The sequence below is a fragment of the Mesoplodon mirus genome, assembly GCF_964341445.2.
Source record: "Mesoplodon mirus genome assembly, chromosome: 3".
NCBI classification, from domain to species: domain Eukaryota; kingdom Metazoa; phylum Chordata; class Mammalia; order Artiodactyla; family Ziphiidae; genus Mesoplodon; species Mesoplodon mirus.
In genome coordinates this window covers 92,924,152-92,950,092 of record NC_138978.1, presented here as the reverse complement: position 1 = coordinate 92,950,092, position 25,941 = coordinate 92,924,152, and the positions used below count along the sequence as shown (strand labels likewise).

The 25,941-nt window shown below is 33.5% G+C and overlaps 1 protein-coding gene and 1 pseudogene across 3 annotated transcripts in view; both read left to right on the top strand.

Annotated features, from left to right (window-relative positions):
* Positions 1-25,941, top strand: part of DPYD (dihydropyrimidine dehydrogenase) — an 817,544-nt gene that overhangs the window by 108,492 nt on the left and 683,111 nt on the right. Inside the window, exon 3 of one of the 2 annotated variants that reach the window (XM_082616442.1) lies at positions 1,749-1,831. In XM_082616442.1, coding sequence (XP_082472568.1) covers positions 1,749-1,831 — 83 coding nt within the window. Of the gene's footprint in view, positions 1-1,745; positions 1,832-25,941 lie in introns of those variants that run through there. The other variant, XM_082616443.1, reaches the window with a different exon arrangement.
* Positions 5,544-9,546, top strand: LOC309801535 (cytochrome c-like; annotated as a pseudogene). Its single transcript has one exon. The product of its transcript is annotated as a cytochrome c-like (transcript).

The following is a 25,941-nucleotide window of genomic DNA, read 5'->3' as shown; positions in this document are numbered from 1 at the left end:
GACTAATGCTGTTGAGCATATTCTTTTAAATTAGTTATTTGTATAGTCTCTGTTATATAGTGTTTATGTAAGTCTTTTGCCCATTTTACATTGAATTGTCTGTTTTTTTTCATATTTACTTGTAGGAGTTCTTTATTTATTATAGATATAAGTAATTAAAACAGTGTGATACTAGCACAAATATAGGAAATTGAGCAGTTGGCCATTATGGACTCCAGAAACAGACCCTATGTATACTGTGTCTTACTTTATGGAAAAGATGAATTAAAGTGGGGAAATTATGGCCTTTTCAATAAATAGTACTGATTTAACTGCTGACCTGTATGGTGTGATTTTCTGTTATACACATACACAAATATCAATCCCAGATGAATTACACATCTAAATATGAAATGCAAAGTAATAAAGCTTTGTGGGAAAAATATAGGAAAATAAGTTTATAACCTTGAGGAAATCAAAGAGTTCTTAAACAGGACACAAATAGCACTAACCATAAATTAAAGCAATAATAAATTGGGCCTCTTTAAAAATAAGAAATTCTCTTTATGAAAAGATACTATTAAAAAGTGAAAAGACAGGACACAGAGCAGGAGATATTTGCAACTTACATATCCAAAAAAGGACTTTTATTCAGAATTCAAATTATTTTAGATACATTTTGCTAATATTCAAGATTTTCATTGTAAAACATATAACTATGTGTTAAAAAGGATCTTTGCCTTAATTTGGCCGATCTAAAAAGATATCAAGGTAAGATAATGGTATATATAACAATGAGTTTTAAATCAATGAATTCTTACACATTGGAAATTATTAATCTAAATTCTGTATTTTTGTAAAATCCAGCATACTTATTTACAATTTAAAATAGAACCCATTAATGTTAAAATTTTATTTAGTTTTACTGTCTGTTAAATTAACTAAAATGCTAAATCCAATTATTTTATTACCTAAATACATGAAATCTAATGTGCCAAAAGATACATATGGATACATTTTTTAGGCTAAAATTTAATCCTATATATTATGTTCTGATAACTTATTAGGGTCATGTGAGATTAAGTTAGTTTTACATATAAAAGCATAATTAAAATTAAACAGAAAAACTCTTAGAAAATTCAGTCCAGTAATGCTAAGAGCGTGATGTAATGTCACTTAATTTTAATGATTGGACTTATTTATTTTCAAATATATATACATATATATATATATATATATATATGTGAACAATTTGTATAACTGTTATTTAAAAATCTAATTTTAAAATTTTGATTTCAAAATGTTTGAACATTTATTATTATATTATGCCTGGACTTTATCTTTCCATACCAGTAAATACTAATATTTTAGAACTGGATATTAATCATATACAATTTATTGTAATTTCAAACTTTATTGACTTTCTTTTGAATTCCAGTTGGCTTTGATATACTTGAGATTATTTTAGAGAACTAATTTTTAAACCTCAAAACTCTAGAAGTTGTACTACTTTTATATAATACTCATTTCTTCTGTTTACCCAATTTTGAAAAATTGATAAGACTTCTGTGACAGCTGTATCATAAAACGTTTTTATTTTGTTACTGTTGAATTCACACTGTCAATTTTAATGAATCCTACCCAATTAAAATGGTGTGCATATTTTTGAGTCCATAATCAATATAATCAATTGTATTTTACATAATTGCATAGATATAATTTTATCTCAGGATGTTGGAGGATTAATGCATTTTTCTAATATGTTGCAGAATTGCGAGAAGCTGGAGAATAATTTTGATGACATCAAGCACACGACTCTTGGTGAACGAGGAGCTCTCCGAGAAGCAATGAGGTAAGTCTGGGTCACCATAGCAACAGTCACAGATGTGGTAAAGAAAAAGTCATTCTTCATTATTGGGGGAACAAATGAGTTCATTGCCACCATTCAGCTCTGTTCTCTAAGGTATTAATTTGTCAGTGGAGAGACTTCCCTTGAGGCTGTACTTTGGTTTTGAAGCTGCATAAATGTTAAGCCTCAGTGCACAGTAAAAAATGTAAATGTTTAATTTGTTACTTAAAATGCTTAAGGGGTGTCTTGTTTTATATTTATACTAAACTGTGTGATTGAGTGGAAATGTTGTTCATCTACATTCTGCCTGTATAAAAAAATAAATAGTACAGTGGTGTTTTAACTGAGTAGTATTTTCTCCTAATTAATATTTAACTAAAATATTTTATAGGATTATACCATAGTATTTTTAAACTGATACACGTTTTCATACTATTATAAAGCATACAGATTAACTTTTTTTCAAATACAGCAGTCTATAATGAACCTGATGGATTTTCTTTTTTTTCCTTTTTAACATTACTATTTCTGAATATTTTTCTGAAATCTCCCTAAACTTAATACCTTTTTAATAACTTTTAGGAAGCAGTCTTTAAATCCATCTGATCAGAATCAATGAAGGCTTTTACTAGACATTGAAAATGTGTGAAGAATAATACTTAGCATCCTTACAGCTGGAGAAACGACAACAAATGATGTTAATCTTAAAAGTTCTGAGCTTGAACCTTTGAGTGGGATAATTTCCAATATATTTGTACAGAAATAGTATATTTGCCTTGATTTAGCCTGTGAAACTAAAATTGAGTTTTAAAATATATCTCCTTCTATCCATGCTCATTTTTTAAGGGCTTAAATTAAGGCTAAAGAAAAAATTTTAAATAGGAGAAAGGATAAACCTATGAAGCTCCCTAGAAGGGTATTTTGGGCACAATTTTGTTATTGCTGGCACACAGTTACCATATACTTTAGGCTAGAAGCTGCTCTCATTTAGTGACCTCCCTTTTACCACGCAAGCAGCAGGGGAAAGTAATTAAATTTAATAGAAGCTGCCCTCATTTTGCAGCCACTTCTATTTAAAACCACAGGGGGAGGTAATTAAATTTAATGGAAACAGTAGCTTCTACACAAAGATACATGGTACTTCTATATAGATGATTATGATGTCACAAAAAGAGGAATAATATATTACTAGTATTGAGAAATTACCAGCTGGAGCAAGTGAGCCTATTTTATTGTTAATGTCTTTACTAATAAAAAAGAGGGAAAAATAAAGCTGAGTCCACAATAGCGAATTTGTATTTATATACAATGCAAGTGGACATTCTCAGAAAGTTAAAGTTATTGAAAATAGTCGTAAATTTAAAATAAAGAGTAAAATGTATTGTGGAAAAGGCCAATGCAGAAGTTATGACTGAACTGCTGTTTTTCAATATATTCTTTATTCTCTACCTGAAACTACCACAGGTATAAATTGACAACATCATTTTTGTAAATGTTTATTATAATAACTTTGAATATGTTAAGCGTAACAATATTTATTTAGAACTGTACAGTTATTTTCTGTATTTTTATATCTATTCAGTTTGAAGTAAACCCATAGACCCACAGGAAGACAAAGAGAATGCCAGCTCTGAAGCTTTTAATAAAAGGCCAAAAACATAGAAAGAATTGCAAAGGGGCAATGTGAATGAAAATGGATGTGAGTGAGGGAAATACAATGAACAAGGGAAGGATGTAATTAGTATAGAAAATTCATCATCAAGAAAAAACAAATTGAATTATGGGAGAACTGCGTTGGAAGAGATTATTAAATTCTGCCAAATTTTGTAATACTTGCCATTTTCGAAAATTCTGCTTTTTAAGAAGTAGAGATGAATTAATGAGAAAAACAAGTATTACCTGATTGGAATAACCTCTCAACCATCCATGCTATGAGATAAAGCAATAGGCTAGATAATTTAAATCAACATTTAATCACTTGGGTCTGTAATGTACTTTGTTTACATTGGCAGCATATTTTACACATACACACACACACACTCATAATCTTTAGATTCACCAAACACAACTAAAATAATCTTGTTACCAAAAGCATTCAACAGTTTAGTGTACTGTGGGCCTAGCACTTTTTAAAAAACTTCTGGTTTTTGCCTTTAGAAAATACAGCAGGAGCTCATTCTTCATATGTGAGACTATGGAAGCATATAAACAAAAAGTTATAATGTTATGTGACTAATAGAATAAAAAGGAGAATGCATCAAGGGGCAAAAATTAATTGTTCTCTCATCTATGATCATTTTTTTTGTCTTACATGAAGAGTGTCAAATCAAAGAAAACCATGGAGAGGATAAGAAATTTGATCTAGGCCTTGAATATGGCCAGTTTTACAGGTAGAGGGAAAGGTATTGAACAAAGGTGCAAGATGTATTTCAAGAACAGTAAAATGGTCTGATGTAGAGCAAATTTTTTTCAAGCTATTTTGAATGTATGTTTTCCTGCAAAACTCATATAGGCAGAATTATTTGGTCAGTAATATCTCTCCTTATATGCCAAGAATCCTTGGGTATAAATAAAGCAGTACGAGGTTGGCAGGGATGGTGGGAACTATTCAGAATTTCAGAGTGTGAGAGGGGGCAGTGGGAGACAGGTATGAATAATTTGCCAACAATTTCAGTTAGCTCAGGGGCTGGTCTCAGGAGACTTGTTGGAAATGTGTTTGTTACCATATTCTAGAGGTCAGTTACCTAGAGTCTAGCTTGCCATGATAGATACTTTAAATTACTTCAAGGAGTGATTGTGGTTTTTAAGGAAGGGGGTGATAGGATTAAATATATTGATAAAACCATGAAGATTATTTTACAGCTTTTTAGAATTCTAATAGGGTAAGAAAATACAATGCGAGGATAGATACAATCATTAATTTATTTAATAAACATTTATTGTGTTTCTGTAATACACCAGGTAATGGGGTTACAGATATGAATAAGGGAATCTCTGCCCTCAAGGGGCTAATGGCCTAGTTGGGGAGACAGATACAAAAATCAAATGCCTGATGTGAAGACTCAGAGCCCCAGTACTTGAGTTGTTTCCCTGGTCCCAACAATGCCATGGCATTTTTTCTCTTGGTCCATGGGCATGACATAGCTTGGCTATAGAACATCCTTTTTTTTCTCACTAACTTAACCTCTGCAGCAGCCCTCAGGTGGCTCCGGGCACCCACAGTGGTACCCTCCTCCTGAGTGTGTCTGTAGTCTGGAGAAGTTGGAGCAAAACTGGACTGAATCTGAAGAGTGACATTTTGTGGCTGCTGTGTTCGGGCCTTACCATCAAGTTGGGTATTACCTACTTATTTATTAAGGTTCTACTACTGCTATGAGTGTAGAACAAAAAAGAGAGGTCTCTGCCCTTGCTCAGTTCTCTGTCATCTCATCCAATCCCTGTTCGTGGGCAGTCTTTGCCATGCAGTCTTGGACCTGTTCTTTCATCAGTGTCCCAGCTCAGGAATCATTTTAGACCCCTCCGGTACTTCTTCCTGATCCCAGATGTGAGGATCTAATCCTGGATGTGAGAACCTGTGGCCGGCTATTTAAAACATGTAAGGGGCTACAGCCTACTCTGGAATGTGCTGGCTAAATGAAACGAGTATTTTATTAGGTTTTAACTCATACCCAGACTGGGAAAAAATAATTCAAAAGTTTGTTATGGGCTTCCCTGGTGGCGCAGTGGTTGAGAGTCCACCTGCCGATGCAGGGGACACGGGTTCGTGCCCTGGTCCGGGAAGATCCCACATGCCGCGGAGCAGCTGGGCCCATGAGCCATGGCTGCTGAGCCTGCGCGTCCGGAGCCTGTGCTCCGCAACAGGAGAGGCCACAACAGTGAGAGGCCTGCGTACTGCAGAAAAAAAAAAAAAAAAAAAAAAAAAAAAAAAGTTTGTTTTGGCAGTAGAGTAGAGGGTACAGTGGAGGGAATGAGAGATCTAGAGAAATCAGTGACTCCACTAAGATAAAGGTAGAAGGGTATAGAGGTCAATAGAGGAGAGTGTGTTTGAGAAATTTAGAAATATTTAGAAGGTAGATCTGATGAGACTCTGTGACTTAATAGCCTCAATATATTAAAAACTTGATTTAGTCTCTATTGCTCTGTTTAAAACCTTTTAAAGTTTTCTTATGCTTTCAGAATAAAGTCTAATTTATTTGTGTATCCTACTAGATAGTAAATCTCATGAGGGTAAGAGGATTGCTATTTTCCTCTCCTTTGTATTCTTAGCCTTACCATAGTATTAGCGTATTAGGTGCTTAATAATTATTTGTTGAATTATTGATAAAGATAAAAAATATGAAGAAGGACATTTATCAAGGGCAAGTCAAAAACTTTTTTTGACTTTGTATTCAACTTTTTTTTCCCTTCCAGTTTTATTGAGATATAATTGACATACAGCACTGTTTAAGTTTAAACTCAGATGTTTTTATTTTGAGTATTTGGATATACATTAATTGAGATAGGGAAAGAGAAAAGAAGAGGAGGATTAAGTAAGACGATTTTAATTTTCAGATGAATTTGAGATAGCTATGGTAAACTCATGTGTAAATTTGCAGTAGGCAAAGGAAAATACAACTCTGCAACTCAGGAAAAAGACTGGAGGTTGCAGCCTGGGATTTGTTAAGTATTTTGATATTTGTAGCCATGGGAAAGCATCTGATTTCGAATGATAGTGCATGGAATCAGAAAGGAGAGTCTAACCAGATGCCTAAGAAAATACTTGGTTTAGGAAAGTGTGTGTCAGAGAGAAACATATTTTGGGATTAAAAATTTTAAATAACTTTCTCCAACAGAATTAATTGGGACTCTGATATGGTGTGTCTGAGCACTTGAACTGTGGCTAGTGTAACTGAAGGACTGAATGTTTAATTTTATTTAATTTTTATTAATTTAAATTCAAGTTGTTGCATGTGGTTAGTGGCTATGGTTTGGACAGCATCACCCCAGAGGGATGTTTTTGAGTTGCTAACATGACATTCACCTTTCTCTCACCAATGGAATTATCATCAAAGGAGAGTCTAGGGTAAGGCTAAACCACGTTCACACACATCACACATACACATCATGCACACTCTCTCTCAAAAAATGAAGAGTAAAACTGGAATCAGAACATAGTAATGGATATAAAACCAAAATTAACAAATATGATATGGAGGAGACACGGTGACTATTATTTTCTAAAGACATGACTTGTATGTAGAAACCTCTATGGAATTAACAACAAAAACAATCTAGAAATTAATTAAAGAATTTAGTAATATGGCCAGTTTTAAGATAAAGATGGAAATTTGTGAACTTTTCTGTGTATTACCTATTCTATGAAGATCCTATGAGGTAGTTATATTAGAGTACCCCAGTCATCCAGGACATGTTGAATTGTTCGGCAAATGGTATAAGAGGCAGTTGTTTTGCTGTTTAGAAAAAAGAAATCACCTTATATTTTTACCTCACAGGTATTAAAGGAAGTTTCGTGTATATTAAAGAGATAAATAAATAAATGAGACAGCCACAGTCCAATAAACTATGAAAGTGACTATCTCTGAGGTTTGGATGGGGAAAGAGATAATAATCCAATAAGTAGTTGAGGAAAAAACTGAGCTTTGACTGCATTAAAAAAGCTTCTGGGGCTTCCCTGGTGGCGCAGTGGTTGGGAGTCCACCTGTCGATGCAGGGGGCATGGGTCCGTGCCCCGGTCTGGGAAGATCCCACATGCCACGGAGTGGCTAGGTCCGTGAGCCATGGCCGCTGAGCCTGCGCGTCCGGAGCCTGTGCTCCGCAATGGGAGAGACCGCAACAGTGAGAGGCCTGCGTACCGCAAAAAAAAAAAAAAAAAAAAAAAACCAAACCAAACAAAAAAAACTTCTCTATATGGCAAAAAATCACAAAATTTAAAGACAACATCAGTGTTCTGTATTGCCATGAGTGTAAGAGATGCAAAAAAATTTAGGAGCTCAGTGGTTAATTGGCAAAGTATGATTAAGAAACCCTTAAAATATTCAACTCTAATGGCAAGCAAAATATAAATTACATAAAAAGTACTAATTCTTGGTTATTGATGTTACTGCAGTTCAGCGAGGAGGAGATTTTTGAGTGCTGGAGATGGACTGGTAAGAGCCATTGTCCCATTCTCAGAGATCAAGAGGAATTGAAATTACTTCTGCATTTAAGGAAGGGAGTGTACCAATAATTACTAAGAACCTTGAAACAAACATACCCCTTTTCATATAAATTTAACTTCATGAAATATACTATGCACAAGACATAGAAATTATGGACAATCTGAAACTGTTTCTCAAATTATAAAATATAACAGTAAACAAACTGAATAGAACCTAATTGTCTACTATTAAGGAAATAATAAGAAAATGAAGTTTCTAGAATATAAAATAATATATATGGTATATCAATAAATATATATACATAATGGTAAATTGTGGCATATTTAGTTATATCTGGATATTAAAATGATCTTTAACACAGTGTTTTTGAGTGACACGAGTATCATCATGTTCACTGAAAAATACCAGGAAACAAAATTGCACGTAGAACATGATCTCCATTGAATATAAAGAATAAAGAGAAAAAAGATAGGAATAAAATACAGCAAAATAGCTATTATATCTGAGTGGTGGGCTTACACATTTCTTAGGCTTATAATTTTCTGTTCTAAATTTTCTATAATGGGAGCATATTATGAATGATTAGAAAAATAATGAGATACATAGGTGTGGACTGGCGTGTTCTTGGGATTAGAGAGCGGGATGTTCGGCTTGCGAGCGGGAACCTCTGAGTCGTGCACGGAGAAAGAACGATTTAAAAATGGGTGATGTCGAGAAGGACAAGAAGATTTTTGTTCAGAAGTGTGCCCAGTGCCATACTGTGGAAAAGGGAGGCAAGCACAAGACCGGGCCAAATCTCCGTGGTCTGTTTGGGCAAAAGACAGGACAGGCTGTCGGATTCTCTTACACAGATGCCAACAAGAACGAAGGCATCACCTCTGGGGAGAGGAGACGCTGATGGAGTATTTGGAGAATCCCAAGAAGTACATCCCTGGAACAAAAATGATCTTCGCTGGCGTTAAGAAGAAGGGAGAAAGGACAGACTTGATAGCTTATCTCAAAAAAGCTACTAATGAGTAATAGTTGGCCACTGCCTTATTTATTATGAGACAAATGTCTCATGACTTTTTGTGTGTACCATATTTAAATTGATCTCATACACTAGAATTCAGATCATGAATGGCTGATGTAATATTTCTGTCCTGATTTAAATAAGATTGGCTTATGGCTAAATAAATATGCCCAGCTTTTTGAATTTTGATAGTAATTCTGGTTCAACAAGTACTATCACTGTTTTCCCTTTCTAAAGAGATGATTAAACTTGAATAAGGAATGTTAAACTTTTTAGGGATATGGTGAATGCCTTCTCAAACCCTATAGGAGATTGGTTTTATATTTAGATTTCTATAACTGGTTATATTAATATATTTAAATATTGAGAAGCTCCCTTCACTATCTCATAGACCAGCAAGAGTCACCTGTGTTTCAAGTTGTGTTCATTCACCCGTTAAGGCAAGGGCTGAAGATACACTGACAATGTCCACTTTCCTTTTTTGGTCTTAACTATGCCAATTTAATTAAAATTCTCCATCTAAAAAAAAAAAAAAGAAAAAAGAAAAATAATGAAGTAAGAAGGAAAAATGGGAAGAATAAAATAAGATACAAAATCTAGGATAAGTGGCAAAAATCAGATTTTAACCTCCAACTGTGATTTTAGATAAATTAGTCTTTTTTAGTCTTTTTTGTAAGATAGGATTAAAAACTTAATAGGATTGATATGAAGAACAACAATAATGTAGGGAGAATGCTTTGTAATTTATGAAACATTAAGAAAATGAAGATACAAAGTATTACAATGTTTGTATACATTACTTCTATTGAATGGTGTATAGTGCTTATTTCAAATAAATTACATATGTCATACATAATGGAATTGACTGGAAAACTTCGGTGTGGTCTTAGAATGTAGAATGCCAGAGGGAATATTTTTTGTCTAACTTATAGAGTCCATTGTAGTTCCATGGCTGTGTGGAAATACTGTACAGGATTTCTGAAAATGATGACATGAAAAAATTTTAAGGACAGAAAAATATGTATCATCTCCAGGTGAAATCTCTGTCTATAGTATGATAAGAGTGAATTTAGAGGTGAAATTCTCCATTTCTTTTCATTTTTTCCCCTTATCTCTGCCAATTCAACCCTCTTATCATACCAAAGTGATTTGATTACTGTATTATATTTTGCACCTGTCATAGCCCCTGTAATCATTTCTAAACATCAAGGGGAAAAGTGGGACCTTTTTAAAAAACGTGGTGTCTCTGTCACCTTTTTACTTCCCAAGGAAGTAGTGGGCCATGTGTAGTAGAAATAATGAAATTGGAAGGTACTTCAGTTGAATAACTTAAGAAAATGGGGTGTCAAAATCTGAAAGAAAAGTTACATATAGAATATAGTTCATTAAGAAAAAAATGTAAACAACTATATGAAGCTTTCTGATAATGACTTAATACACAAAAATATAGATTGGTGAGATCTGTGGATATACCTCGATGGTGAGAATATAAATTACATTTTAGAGTACAGACATAGCCAATTAAGGGTTAGTATTTTATATGTAGAGCCATACATATTCAGTGAGAGCTGTTACATTTAGGTGATTATTCTAAAGATAAACTACCAGGACATTATATCTCTGAAATCTATTCCTTTTTGCTCAGCTTTGTCACGTGTTAGGAATTCTGTCACTAGATGGTGATGTTGAGTTGCACAGTTTATATTCTTGGCTTTTTTTCTGGTGCGTGTAATAGTAATTGTAGGTGTACATAAACCCTGCCATGTATCCAGAGTTAAAACTGAAAGTATAACTATGTAAATTAGGAAAATAATTTTAAGAGATACAGTACATTTTAAATATCATTTAAGTCGAAAGGTAAAAATCCTTTAAAGCTATTGCTTTACTTTAGACTTTGAGAGGTAGAAGGAATATAAATAGCAATCTAAACTTTTCATTGAAAGAGTGAGGTCTGAAAAGAGATTCAAAGACATTAAAAATAAGTATTTTTCAGTTTTTCCCTTCTAGATGTGTTAGTTTACAAAATACAACTTTAATTTCATTCCTCTGTTAATATCTAGTGGTACTGAGGCTGTTTGCCATCTGATCTAAGGGATGTGTTACTCCTGGTACCTAGATATTGTTTTAGTTGCTTATTGTTTTAGTTATATTAATTTTGCATCCCTTGCTAAGCATAATGGTTAAACTACACTGGTATTTCTTTAACTGGTACTTCCACATGAATTGAAGTAAAAGACTGTCTCTATGAGTAATTTGGCCATCTGAATAAGACTTGAAGATAAGAATATTATCACTATCCTACTTAACCTTACACTTGTAGATAAATTTGTGTGTGTGTGTATATATATATATATATATATATATATATATATTACATGCAGAAATGTGTGTTTGTATATATATATATATATATATATTACATGCAGAAATGTGCGTTTGTATATATATATATATATATATATGTCCATATATATGTACTCTATCTCTATTAATTTCTGTCTTTATTTCTATCTCTATATGAATCTCCCTGTCCCAGTCAAGGAAATCTTGCAGCTTGACAGCATTTGAAGTTTGGAGATTCATTTGCTTTTTAGACATATCTGTTAGAATTACAGTTTTATGCACAACTTTCAATGAAATTCTTTTATAATGGTAAAAAAAGAGGAGGGGGAAGAGAAGGAAACCTAAATATTTATGAATAGTGAATTGAATAAGTAGTTTAGAAAACAAATCTAAGGCATGAGAAAATTTGAAGTGGTGTTGAAGAGAAGTATAAAATAAAATGAGAAATTATTAAAATATTTCTAATGAAATCAGGTTGTTTAATGGTATGAAAAGTAAATACAAATTGTTTAAAGTCCTGAATATGTTATATAATGATCGGTGATTACATATTCAATATTAGTAACATATTTTTGTTTTCAAAGTTTACAAAAATAAAGGTAATTATAAATGCCCATGTGTGTGTATGTGTGCGTTTTAACTACATGCAAAGTTTGACCTGTGAAATTGGATGCAGAAGCAATGCGTAAGCTTCCTATTTTAATCATATTTCTTGATCCTATAATAATTATATTTCTCCAAGTTTTTTTTTCGCTAAAGGGATCAGCAGGAATCTCTGGAAAACACACCCCACCCTCCGCCCCCAGTAAGCAGGTTACAAGAGTATCCTCTTTTCTTCCATGCAGAGGAGAATATCTTATCTTTATCATTTCTCTTAGAGAGAGGCACACACTCTACTACGCACATAAGCACGTGTCTATGGTTTGTGTCACCTAACAGAAAGAGGGCAACCAGGCTGAATATCTTCAAATTTTATAAAATATAAAGACAAAAAGCACACCATCACTTTTTCTAGATAATGATGATGGAACTACTTTAATAACATTATTGAAATGCAGCTTAGAAAACGTAGGTTAAGCATTAGGAAAATGATTAATTATGTAAAAATATATGTAATTAATTGCATTTGATTATATATTCCGTGTAATTAAGTTAATGTAATTTGTGTACTATGAATACATATGTATACACACAGTTTACACATATATGTGCAAATATGCACACGTGTATGCACACACATACATTTGGTATTATCTGTTTACTGCATAACTTAAGAATGTTACTTTCATTCACTTCAGGGATGAGTGAAAGCAAGATTTGTCATTCAGTTTCAAATGGGCCAAAGATAATTTAATTTTTTCACCATTCATGGGAAGTAGAAGAAAAGTTCTATATTTTCACTAATGTTTAATAAAACCAAATATATACCTAATACTTGTGGATTATTTATGGATTTGGTAGCAATTGGTATATATGAATTAAGAGCTATGTTAATTTACTGTTTTTCTCTACTTTGAACTTTTTTAAAAAAATTAGTTAATTTATTTTTGGCTGTGTTGGGTCTTCGTTTCTGTGCGAGGGCTTTCTCCAGTTGCAGAGAGCGGGGACCTCTCCCGTTGCGGAGCACAGGCCCCAGACGCACAGGGTCAGTAGTTGTGGCACACGGGCTTAGTTGCTTCGCGGCATGTGGGATCTTCTCAGACCAGGGCTTGAACCCGTGTCCCCTGCATTGGCAGGCAGACTCCCAACCACTGCGCCACCAGGGAAGCCCTCTACTTTGAACTTTAATTAGTACTTGAATGTTAGAAATGATTGCATACTTATTAATTATAAATTTTGGGAAATAGCACAAGTAAATCAGGCATGACTTGATGCAGTTATATACTTATAAAACGCATTATCATATTCATTAATCTGAGCATTGGTTCTTTCAACCTGGTGCCCACTGTGTAACTAGACAATATTTTCTTAAAAGAAATATTTACAGAAAAAAATCAAATTAATATTGTAACTGCTATTTTATGACCACTTGATACATTTAGAATGATAAAACCAAAACAGAAAATATGTATTATTATATTAGAAGTTACTATTTAAAACAACAACATTAGCAACAACATAAATAGATAGTATTTAACTAAGGTAAAAAAAAATTGCATTTTTCCCTTAGTAGCAAAAGATTGTGTGTTAAAGACTACAGAGAAAGGATACAGCCTTTGTTTTGCTACCAAAGAAAAGTACAGAGAGCTGTCTTACTCTAGAATGCTTATCATTTTAGATACAGACTTTGAATGAGCTAAAATTATTTAGGAGATAAAAATTGGTACTGTGAGGATTAGCTTTAATTTTAAGTATCCATAATTGAAGTGCCACATTATGATTGTAATGTTATGATAATCTTGTTAACAAGCTGTTGTGTATATACTATCATATTTTAATGTAGTTACAAAGCTTAAGTAAACCATAAAGTAAATTGCTTTTTGAATCAGTCTTTTACAAGTGGAAAATTAGTGGTTTACATGTTTTGAATATGTATTTTGTAATTATATTTGGCATTTTCTACAACTTAAGAAGATAATAGAATGGGTTTATAGATAATTCATTATTGTTTATAAGTACATTGGTATATTTTGTTATTGCTCATTCTAATTAATTTAGGTTCATTCCACATATAACACAATAGCTGATTCTATTTTTTTTCTGTAATAGTCTTCTCTTCTAGAAGATATACATTGCAGTTTAGTTTTTCTATTTACCATTTCTCATATATCAGCACACTACATTTAAAAGAAAATTTCTACCCTTTCTTATCTATTATTTCTACAGGTTATTGTGATGTATAATGAATTCTATCCATCGAGAGTGTTTGTGTTTACTCTATTTTTTGGGAAGAAAAAATGTGTCCCATTCTGACAACTGGTGAAGATAGCTAACTGGTTAGATTTACTTTTTCTGAATTTGTTGCTTCAATAAACAGAACATGGTAATTTGATAGTCTAAAGCAGAAGTAAGCAAACAGTTTATGTAGAAGTCTGGATAGTATCTTCAGCTTTCTGGGTCATATGGTCTCTAATTGGAACTATTCAGTTGTGCTGGTATAGTGCAAAGGCACCCACATAGACAATATATCATCCAACGGGTGTGGCTGCATTGTTGTGGCTGTGTTCTAATGAAATTTTATTTATGGAAATTGGCAGCCAGCTGGATTTGTCCCATGGGTCATAGTTCACTGACCCCTCGTTAAGAGCAAATTTGACATAAACCAATTAAAATAAATTTCAAAGAATTGTTTGGTACATATATTATGAATTTGTGATTTTCTCTGATCAATAGTAAAAATACTATGAAGCTCTTCCAATGTTATTAATAAGTGTGACTTAGAACATTTACTGAGGTGTCATATCTCCTAGTTTCTGGGCTGTTTCTTGAAATTGAATAAGTTACATTTCCTAGATTACTCATGCAAGTGAACAGGCATGATTAAGAATTAAATCGTCAGTTGCAATTTTAAAATCACAAATATGCAGCCAACTTGAGGTATCCATGTCAATGCCACTGAATCAGTTAGCATTTATCTGTTATGCTTGTGGTTGAAGAACCATGTACATTATGAAACAGTATAATGTTACTCTCCGGTTTGACACTAGTTAACCACAATGAGGTACCTATGAAAATTCAGTGTTGTGATATTATAGTTTATCAATTATTTTTATAAATAGATGAAGAATCATGGCATCTACTAAAGTACATACATGATAGCTGATATTTATTGGAAAATATTCATTGTGATGTGTTTTTTGTCTATTTAACTCCTTTATAAAGTTTTGTACCCGTGGGACTCTCTGAGGAATTGCCTCTATTTTAAAATTTAATCAATCAATGTTTACTTAATAAATCAGTGAATCATGAATAAATCTTTTTCTTAGTGCACAAAGAAGTTTTTTCTAGGATTCAATGAGAGGCCATATGGTATACTCTGTACTCTTTAAAAAAAAATGCTCCTGATGTTTAAATTTCAACCTTCCTAATATCTTCCAAGAAACCTCCTAAGAAATTTAGTTAATTTAGTACATGTCCTAACTTTTAGCCCTATAGTTCTCACCCATTTTAAGGGCCATTACTTTGGCTGGCAAATAGAATAAATAATAGTAGTCATTTTATTTAGAAGTCTTCCATAACATCAACTTCCATCAAGTTTTAGTGGAAATGGGTGTCTGTCATTGGACATCATAGGTGATACCTTTAGTCGATATCTGTGCTGTGTTTACAAACCAGTTATCCTGCCAGTATCTCCCTCTATCTTTGAGGAGAGTTTAGAGCAATCTTTCTTTTTTTTTTTTTTTTTAAGATGGGTAAGAAAAATGATTTACAATAAGGTTAAATTACTTACAGGTATTATATTTGTCATTGTCATATTTTCCCTCCATATTTCATTTCTTCCTTCATCCACTTAGATGTTGCTTATAATTTCATATTCTGTAAGGGAATATTGCTTGAGACATTTCTCACCCAGGGCTAAGAACTGTGTTGAAATTTAAACAGTTTGGATGAAAAAGCTGTTTGAGGAATCAGATTTTTTCTTTTTAATAGTGAAACAAGGGTAAGAAATTTTTTCATTGTAAAGAAATAAATTACTAGTTTTGACATATAATTATAGTTAAATGATTGCATATGAGTAAAATATATTAAATAATTAAAAATCATTGGGTAGCAAGTTTGAGCCAGTTAGAAGCATTAATTGAAGCCTGAGAATCATTGCTTAGGTTCAGTCATTCCATTAAAATGAAAGTCTATTTTTATTTGGTAGTAATACAGGACTTGTCTTGCAATTCATATTTCTTCAGGATTATTCTGCTCACTTGAAATTTTTAGAGAATTGATTGTTCTTTCAGCACTTCCACCAAAATATTTACCTGCTTTTAAGGGTCATGATAAATATTTTTGTTCCATATATTTCTATAGATGATATAGTTATTCCAGAAAGATATCTTGACTATATCAATACTAATACATACTATTTTCAATCTATAAATATATGAGCAAGCTTAAGATTATCTAAACATGCTAAATTATTGTATGCCTCTTATTATTATTTTTATCTGCTTATATGTAACAATAAATACATTTTATATATGATGTTGCACAGAAGTAGTATATTTACACAAATTTCCAAACAGTCTATTTAGGATATGAATACATTCCTTAACTTAAGTTTTATATTTTATATCCTCATAAGTATGTAACATGGTAGATTATTTGGACTTGACTCAATCCAGGCTCATCTGTTAATGTTACAGTACTCAGGTTTTAAAACACACTTTGGAAAGAAACCCTCGGTGTTTGAAAACATATAACTATTAAATACACACACACAACATATATATCACACACACACACACACACACAGAGTCACACTTACATGTTCCTTGTAGCATAATTCAATTGAATATCTTTGAATGTCTTATCACATTCCAGGTTGTGCTTAGAAGTGATTGTAGTTATGCTTAGAAGTGATTGTAGTTATCATATATGTTTCCTAAAAACAAAAGTAGGCAAGCCTTTTTCTATTCTTGATTATTCAAATCAGTGCAATTATGGGGCCTGCCAAATACCAAGTGTGGGCTGGGTGCCAGAGTCGAGGGGTGAACTGCCCTCAACCTCTGCATTCAGAGCATAGTGCCTTGGGGTAGGACTCCCGGTAAAAGGGATGGCTTGTATAAAGTGTTTAAATAGAATCCAGTGATGTGCAGAACATTTTGTAAGTCATTAACATGTATTTATTAATTTTAAAATCATAAGAGAAGATTAAAACAAAACCAGTGGTGAGGAGCAATAGAAACCCTAGAATAAAATAAAACCCTAGAAACAGTCACAGTTAGGAGGTTATTGATAAGAAAACAAGTTACCATCAGCAAGGGATGATTTCCTTGTATTGGTTTTTTAAATTTCAGTTTATATACTCAGTTTTTGATCTTGACTGCTATTCTTGAAATATAGATGTATCAGGTGTTTATTTGTGGTTTTAATTAATTTCTTTAAATTAGTAACCTCAGGCTCTTTATATTAGATTGGAAATTAAATGGTATTAGGATTTATTAGGACTATCTGTAGCAAGAATTACAGTGAGCCTTAACATAAAATTTGAATTTCAATTTATAATTTGAGATTATAATTTAGGATAAGTTATATATATATATTTGTAACATGGTTATGTTTTCTAATAGAATTTAAAAATTTTGTGTGTATATTGGAGTGTAATTAAATATACTAATTGATAGTACAATTTATTGAATTTTAAGAATGAAGTTAGGGTAAAGAAGTCGTGGTACATATATACGATGGAATATTACTCAGTCATAGAAAACAATGAAATAATGCCACTGCAGTGACATGGATGGACCTAGAGATTGTCATACTGAGTGAAGTAAGTCAGACAAAGACAAATATCATTTGATATTGTTTATCTGTGGAATCTAAAAAAAGTGGTACAAACAAACCTATTTACAAAACAGAAATAGAGCCACAGATGTAGAAAACAAACTTATGCTTACCAAAGGGGAAAGTGGGGGGAGGGACAAATTGGGAGATTGGGATTGACATATACACACTGCTATGTATATAAAATAGATAACTAATAAGGACCTATTGTATAGCACAGGGAACTCTACTCTGTACTCTGTAATGACCTATATGGGAATAGAATCTAAAAAAGAGTAGATATATGTATGTGTGTAACTGTTTCAATTTGCTGTACAACAGAAACTAACACAACATTTTAAATCAAATATACTCCAATAAAAATTAATTTTAAGAAAAGGATAATTTTAACATACTCCACTCAATAACTTTTCTTTTGGTGTTTTTCTGAAATAAAAATTCAACACTGATCAAAAAAAAAAAGAGTGAAGTTATACTTTACATACAAGAGTCTCAAATCTCATCTGTGGCATTTTAGCAGATTTGAATAAGAAAGAGGGCTTTGTTATTACACTAATTTTTTTATTGTTTTGAGAAATGTATGTATTTGTGAACTCTACTAGCATTTATATCTAAAAGGGTGATTCTAGTATAATAGATACAAGGCCACTGAAAACACAATGACATTGAAAGTTTGTGGAGATAGCTACTCTTAGACATGGTTCAAATATTCATTAAATTCTTTTTTTTTTTTTTTTTTTTTTTTTTTGTGGTACGCGGGCCTCTCACTGTTGTGGCCTCTCCCGTTGCGGAGCACAGGCTCTGGACGCACAGGCTCAGCGGCCATGGCTCACGGGCCTAACCGCTCCACGGCATGTGGGATCCTCCCAGACCAGGGCACGAACCCGAGTACCCTGCATCGGCAGGCGGACTCTCAACCACTGCGCCACCAGGGAAGCCCTGCGCCACCAGGGAAGCCCCATTAAATTCTTAAGTGTGCAAAGCACAATCGGGCACGAGAGTTACAATCTTGAGCAAATTTTCATGAGCTTTATCATCATAGTGTAATGAGAGAAGAGGTAGGCATTTATCAAATAACCACATAAATGTATATTTAATTGTAACTAAGATAATTCTCCAAAGGAGAATTGTATTGGTAAGAGTGTAGCTTATAGGATGATTTGACAAGGAAGATTCCCCAAGGGAGTTAATTGAGCTGAGCTCTGAAGAAGGGCTAGGAGACTATAGGCTAAGAGAAAAGGTGAAGACATAAATGGGAAACCACTGTGGTGCACAGTTTTTGGGAATATGGTAAATGAAAGGAACCTCAGCCAACCTAGACCTCTCCATTACCACTAATTCACCTTGTAGTTTACCAGAAGTCAGGCTAGCCAAGCAAGTGGGTCATTCTTGACACTTTTTATTCTTCATTTTTCCCATACTCTGCACTCTATTAGAATTCCTCAGAAAATATATTCAGAATGTTCAAACTCAGTAGTTCTGAACCTTGAATGCACATTGGAATCACCATGGGGACAAGGGAAGTTTAAAAACTTCCAATTTTTAAGCCAAACTCCAGACCAATTAAGTGAGAAGTGTGTGTGTGTGTGTGTGTGTGTGTGTGTGTGTTGTGGAGACTTTAGTTAGCATCAGTATTTTTAAAGCATCTCAGGTGATTCCAGAATGCAGCCAAGGTTGAGGACTATACTTCCAAATGGGCCCCATAAAGTCTGTTCTCCACACAGCAGCTAGAATGACCTTATTAATTTGTCAGATCATATTTCTCCTCTGATCAAAACCCCTCATTGGCTTCCTACCTCACCTAAAGTAAAAGGGAAAATTCCTACAATACCCCTTGTATTTCAGATTCTCTTGACTGATTCTCTGACCTTATATTTTGTGACTCAATTTCCCTCTTACTTACTTCCAGCCAATTTCTCTCTTGCTTACTTCCAGCCACTTACTTACAGTGGCCTAACTATTTAGAAATTAAACAACAAATTTAAGAATAACCATGGTTCAGAGGAGAAATCACAGGGGAAATTTTAAAAAACATTTTGAATAATAATGAAAATAAAACTTCAAAATATGTCAGATGCAATTAAAGCATAATTTAGGGGAAAGTTTACAGACACTTTGGAAGACAGTTTCACAGTTTATTACAAAACTAAAGTACCCTTACCATTTTTACTATATTTGGAAAAAAGATTAATTGACCATAGGTGAGTGGGTTTATTTCTGGGCTTTCTATCCTGTTTCATTGATCTGTGTATTTTTTTTTCCAGTACCATGCTGTTTTTATGACTGTAGCTTTGTAGCATAGTCTGAGATCAGGGAGCCTGATTCCTCCAGCTCCATGTTTTCCTATCAAGATGGCTTTGGTATTTGGGGTTCTTTTGTGTTTCTGTACAAAAGTAAAAATCTTTTGTTCTAGTTTTGTGAAAAATGCCACTGGTAGTTTGATGGGGATTGCATTGAATCTATAGATTGCCTTGGATAGTATGATCATTTTTAAAATATTGATTCTTCCATAGTATATCTTTCCATCTGTTTGTGTCTTTTTTTTTTTTTTTTTTGTGGTACGCGGGCCTCTCACTGTTGTGGCCTCTCCCGTTGCGGAGCACAGGCTCCGGATGCGCAGGCTCAGCGGCCATGGCTCACGGGCCCAGCCACTCTGCGGCATGTGGGATCTTCCCAGACCGGGGCATGAACCCGTGTCCCCTGCATCGGCAGGCGGACTCTCAACCACTGCACCACCAGGGAAGCCCTGTTTGTGTCTTCTTTGATTGCTTTCATCAGTGTCATAGTTTTCAGAGTGCAGGTCTTTTGCCTTCTCAGGTAGGTTTATTCATAGGTATTTTATTCTTTTTGATGTGATGGTAAATGGGATTGTTTCCTTAATTTATCCTTCTGATCTTTCATTGTTAGTGTATAGTAATGCAACAGATTTCTGTGTATTAATTTTTTATCCTGCAGCTTTACTGAATCCATCGATGAGCTCTAATAAGTTTTCTGGTAGTGTCTTTAGGATTTTCTGTATATAGTATCATGTCATCCACAAACAGTGACAGTTTTCCTTCTTTTCCAGTTTGGATCCCTTTTATCTCTTTTTCTTCTCTGATTGCTGTGGCTAAAATTATGTTGAATAAAAGTGGTAAGATACTGATTAATGTTCAATCAATTAATTAATCAATTAATGGTCAATCTATGACAAAAAAGGCAAGAATATACAATGGAGAAAAGTCTCTTTAATAGGTGGTGCTGGGAAAACTGGACAGCTACATGTAAAAGAATGAAATTAGAACATTCTGTAGCACCATACACAAATATAAATTCAAAATGGATTAAAGACCTAAGTGTAAGACTGGATGCAATAAAACTCCTAGAGGAAAACATTGGCAAGACACTCTTTGACATAAATTGCAGCAGTATATTTTTGGATCTGTCTCCTAGAGTAATGGAAATAAAAACAAAGTAAACAAATGGGGCTTAATTAAACTTAAAAGCTTTTGCACAGCAAAGGAAGCCATGAACGAAACAAAAAGACAACCTACAGAATGGGAGAAGATATTTGCAAATGATGTGACTGACAAGGGATTAATTTCCAAAATATACAAACAGCACATACAGCTAAATATCAAAAAACCAAAAAACCCAATTCAAAAATAAGCAGAAGACCTAAATAGACATCCCTCCAAGGAAGACAGACAGTTGGCCAAAAGGCACATGAAAAGATGCTCAACGTCACTAATTATTAGAGAAATGCAAATCAAAGCTACAATGAAGTATTACCTCACACTGGTCAGAATGGCCATCATCAAAAAGTCTACAAATACTAAATGCTGGAGAAGGTGTGGAGAAAAAGGAAACTTCCTACACTGTTGGTGGGAATGTAAAATGTTACAGCCACTATGGAGAACAGTATAGTGGTTCCTTAAAAAACTAAAAATAGAGCTACTGTATTCCCACTCCTGGGCATATACCCAGAGAAAACCACAATTCGAAGAAATACAGGCACCCCAATGTTCATAGCAACACTGTTTACTATAGCCAAGACACAGAAGCAACCTAAATATCCATTGACAGATGAATGGATAAAGAAGATGTGGTATATTTATATAATTGAATATTACTCAGCCATAAAAGAATGTAATAATGCCATTTGCAGCAACATGGATAAACCTAGAGATTATCATCCTAAGTGAAGTAAGCCAGACCGGGAAAGACAAATATCATATGATATCACTTATATTTGGAATCTAAAAGGAAAAAAAAGACGCAAATGAACTTACTTCCAAAACAGAAAGAGACTCACAGACATAGAAAACAAACTTATGGTTACCAAAGGGGAAAGGGAGGTGGTGGGAGGGATAAATTAGGAGTCTGGAATTAACATATACACAGTCCTATGTACAAAATAGTTAACCAACAAGGACCTACTGTATAGCACAGGGAACTATCAATATAGTCAATATTTTGTAATAACCTATAAGGGAAAATAATCTAAAAATGATATCTTTATATATATATAACTGAATTATTCTGCTGTACACCAGAAACTTACATGATATAGTAACTCAACTATACTTCAATGAAAAATTTTCTAAATAAATAAAAAGAAAAAAGATTATGGATGCATACATCATTATTTTAAATTTTTATTTAAATTTATTATTTAAATTTTTTAAATTTTTAAAGAAAAAAAGACCCAAATAAAAAGATGATCTACCTGATAAGATTCAGAACAAAGCAAGAATGTCCACTCTTAACACTCCTTTTTAATACCATATTGGAAGTCCTAACTAATGCATAAAACAAGAAAAGGAAATAAAAGGTATACAGATTGAGAAGGTAGAAATAAAACTGTATTTGTTTACAGATGACATGATTGTCTATGTGGAAAATCTGAAAAATATTGACAAAAATCCCTCCTGGAATATTGACAAAAAAACCTCCTGATATAATAAGCATTATATCAGGGTTGCAAGATACATGGTTAATATACAAAAATCAATTGTTTTTCTCATACCAACAATGAGCAATTGGAATGTGAAATTCAAAACACATTATGATTTACATTAGCAACCCCCAAAATGAAATACTTAGGTATAAATCTAACAAAATAAATGTAAGATCTATATGAAAAAAACTATGAAACTCCAATGGACAAAATCAAAGAAAAACTAAGTAAATGGAGAGATTTCATGTTCCTCGATAGGAAGACTCAGTTTTCTTAAGATATCACTTCTTCCCAAGTTGATCTTTAGCTTCAGTACAATCCCAGTCAGAATCCTAGCAAGTTATTTTGTGGATATTGACAAACTGATTCTAAAGTATATGCAGAGAGGTAAAAGATCCAGAATAGCCAGTACAACATTGAAGGAGAAGAAAAAAGTCAAAGAATTTACATTACCTAATTTTAAGACATTCTAGCTACAATATTGTGGTGTAGTATTGACTATAGAACAGACAGATAAATGGAACAGAATAGATAGCCCAGAAACAGACCCACACAAATATAGTCAACTGATCTTTGACAAAGGATCAAAGGCAATATGATGGATACCGGATAGTCTTTTCAATAAATGGGGCTGGAACAACTGGACATCCATGTGCATAAAAATGAATATAAACACAGACCTTACAGCCGTCACAAAAATTAACTCAAAGTGGATCATAGACTTAAATGTAGAATGCAAAACTAGAAAATTCCCAGAACATAGGAGAAAACATAGATGATCTTGAGTCACTGATAACTTTTAAATACAATACCAAGGCATGATCTGTGAAAGAAAGGCTGATAATCTGGACCTCATTAAAATTAAAAATTTCTCTGCAAAGACACTGCCAACAGAATAAGAAGACAAGTCACATACTGGGAAAATATTTTCAAAAGACACATTTGATAAAGGACTTTTACTCAAAATATACAATGGGGGACTTCCCTGGTGGTGCAGTGGTTGAGAGTCTGCCTGCCGATGCAGGGGACACAGGTTCGTGCCCCAGTCCGGGAAGATCCCACATGCCGCAGAGCGACTGGTCCCGTGAGCCATGGCCGCTGAGCCTGTGCGTCCGGAGCCTGTGCTCCGCAACGGGAGAGGCCACAACAGTGAGAGGCCAGCGTACCGCAAAAAAAAAAAAAAAAAAAAAAAAAAAAAAAAAAAAATATATATATATATATATATATATATATATATATACATATATGTACAGTGAACTCTTAAAACTCAATGATAATAAAACAAGCAACCTGATTAAAAAATGGGCAAAAGTCCTGAACATTTTAGTGACCCTAAAGTACACTGTGGACTTTGGGTGGTCAAGATGTGTCAATGTTGATTTATCAATTGTAAAAGATTATGGCCAGAAAATAAAATCTCTATGATTTTAATATTTTCAAAGTTGATTTCTATCTCAGCATATGGTTTATGCCTAGTGAATATTTCATGTTGACTTGACAAGAAGGTTTATTCTTCAATTGTTTGTTGTAGTGTCCTATAAATGTCAATTAGAGACAGTTGATAGTGTTATCTAGATCTTCAGTATCCTTACTGATTTTTATTTATTTAAATATTTATTTTTTTCTGAGAGAGGGTTGTTAAACTCTTCAAGTATGATTTGAGATTTGTCAATTTTCTCCTTTTGTTTCTAACAGTTTTTATTTCATGCCCTATTCCCTCTTCCCCCCCCTCCTTTTTTTTTCTGTTTGCCTTTTAGAACTTTTTAGTCTCCATAAGCCTCCCACACAACACTAGAATTCTGCATATATCCAGCAGGGAGACAGACATGTTTGTCCTCTTAATGTTCCACTTATAGCACCCCTTCATTTGTGCCAATGATCACTAAAAGTTTTGGTAATTTCTCCTCAACTCATCTTGAGAACATTCTCCCTTCTCAAGAAATTTAGTTTGTGTAATTTTCCTTGCTTTTTCAGATCTCTGATGCCTCTGAAAATGTTTGTGGTTTATTGAGCATTTTCTAGTTTTTGGCAATTAGAGCATTGATTGACCTACTGTGACCTACTACGTTCTGTCTAGAAGTTGAAGTCCCCCTCTGTCTACCTTAACACATTGTGTTGGTTATTAAATTTATGTACTAGTTGAATATAAGCAATTACATGTCATTATAACTTTAGAGAAAAACAAATCTTGTTTTTCTTTTGTTTATTTTATTCATTTCAAGCAGAATATTTTTTCTTTTAATTAAAAAAAGTTTATATTGACATAGTTGATTTACAATGTTATGTTAGTTTCAGGCACACAGCAAAGTGATTCAGTTATACATATACATGTATCTATTCTTTTCCCATTTAGGATATTACAGAATATCCTTATCCTAAATAATATCCTAATAATAGTAGAGTTCTCTGTGCCATACAGTAGGTCGTTGTTGATTATCTATTTTATATATTGTAGTATGTACATGTCAACCCCAAATTTCTAATTTATCCCTTCCCCACCCCCACCTTTCCCGTTTGGTAAGCATAAGTTTTTTTCTGAAGCCTGTGAGACTGTTTCTGTTTTGTAAATAAATTCACTTGTATCCTTTTTTAAAAAATACCACATATAAGGGATATCATATGATATTTGTCTTTCTCTGTCTGACTTACTTCTCTTAGTATGATAATCTCTAGGTCCATCCATGTTGCTATAAATGGCATTATTTCATTCTTTTTTATGGCTGAGTAATATTCCATTGTGTATATATACATATGTATATATGTATATATACACATACATATGTATATACATATATCTTTTTGTTGTTGTATTTTTTTGCGGTACGCGGACCTCTCACTGTTGTGGCCTCTCCTGTTGCGGAGCACAGGCTCCGGATGCACAGGCTCAGCGGCCATGGCTCATGGGCCCAGCCGCTCCGTGGAATGTGGGATCTTCCCGGACCGGAGCACGAACCCATGTCCCCTGCATCGGCAGGCGGATTCTCAACCACTGTGCCACCAGGGAAGCCCCATATATCTTATATGTGTATCTTTTTTTAACATCTTTATTGGAGTATAATAGCTTTACAATGTTGTGTTAGTTTCTGCTGTATAACAAAGTGAATCAGCTATATGTATACATATATCCACATATCCCCTCCCTCTTGTGTCTCCTTCCCTCAAGCAGAATATTTAATCCACTTTTTTTTTTTTCCTATTCTCTCTAAAATATTTTTCCTCTTGG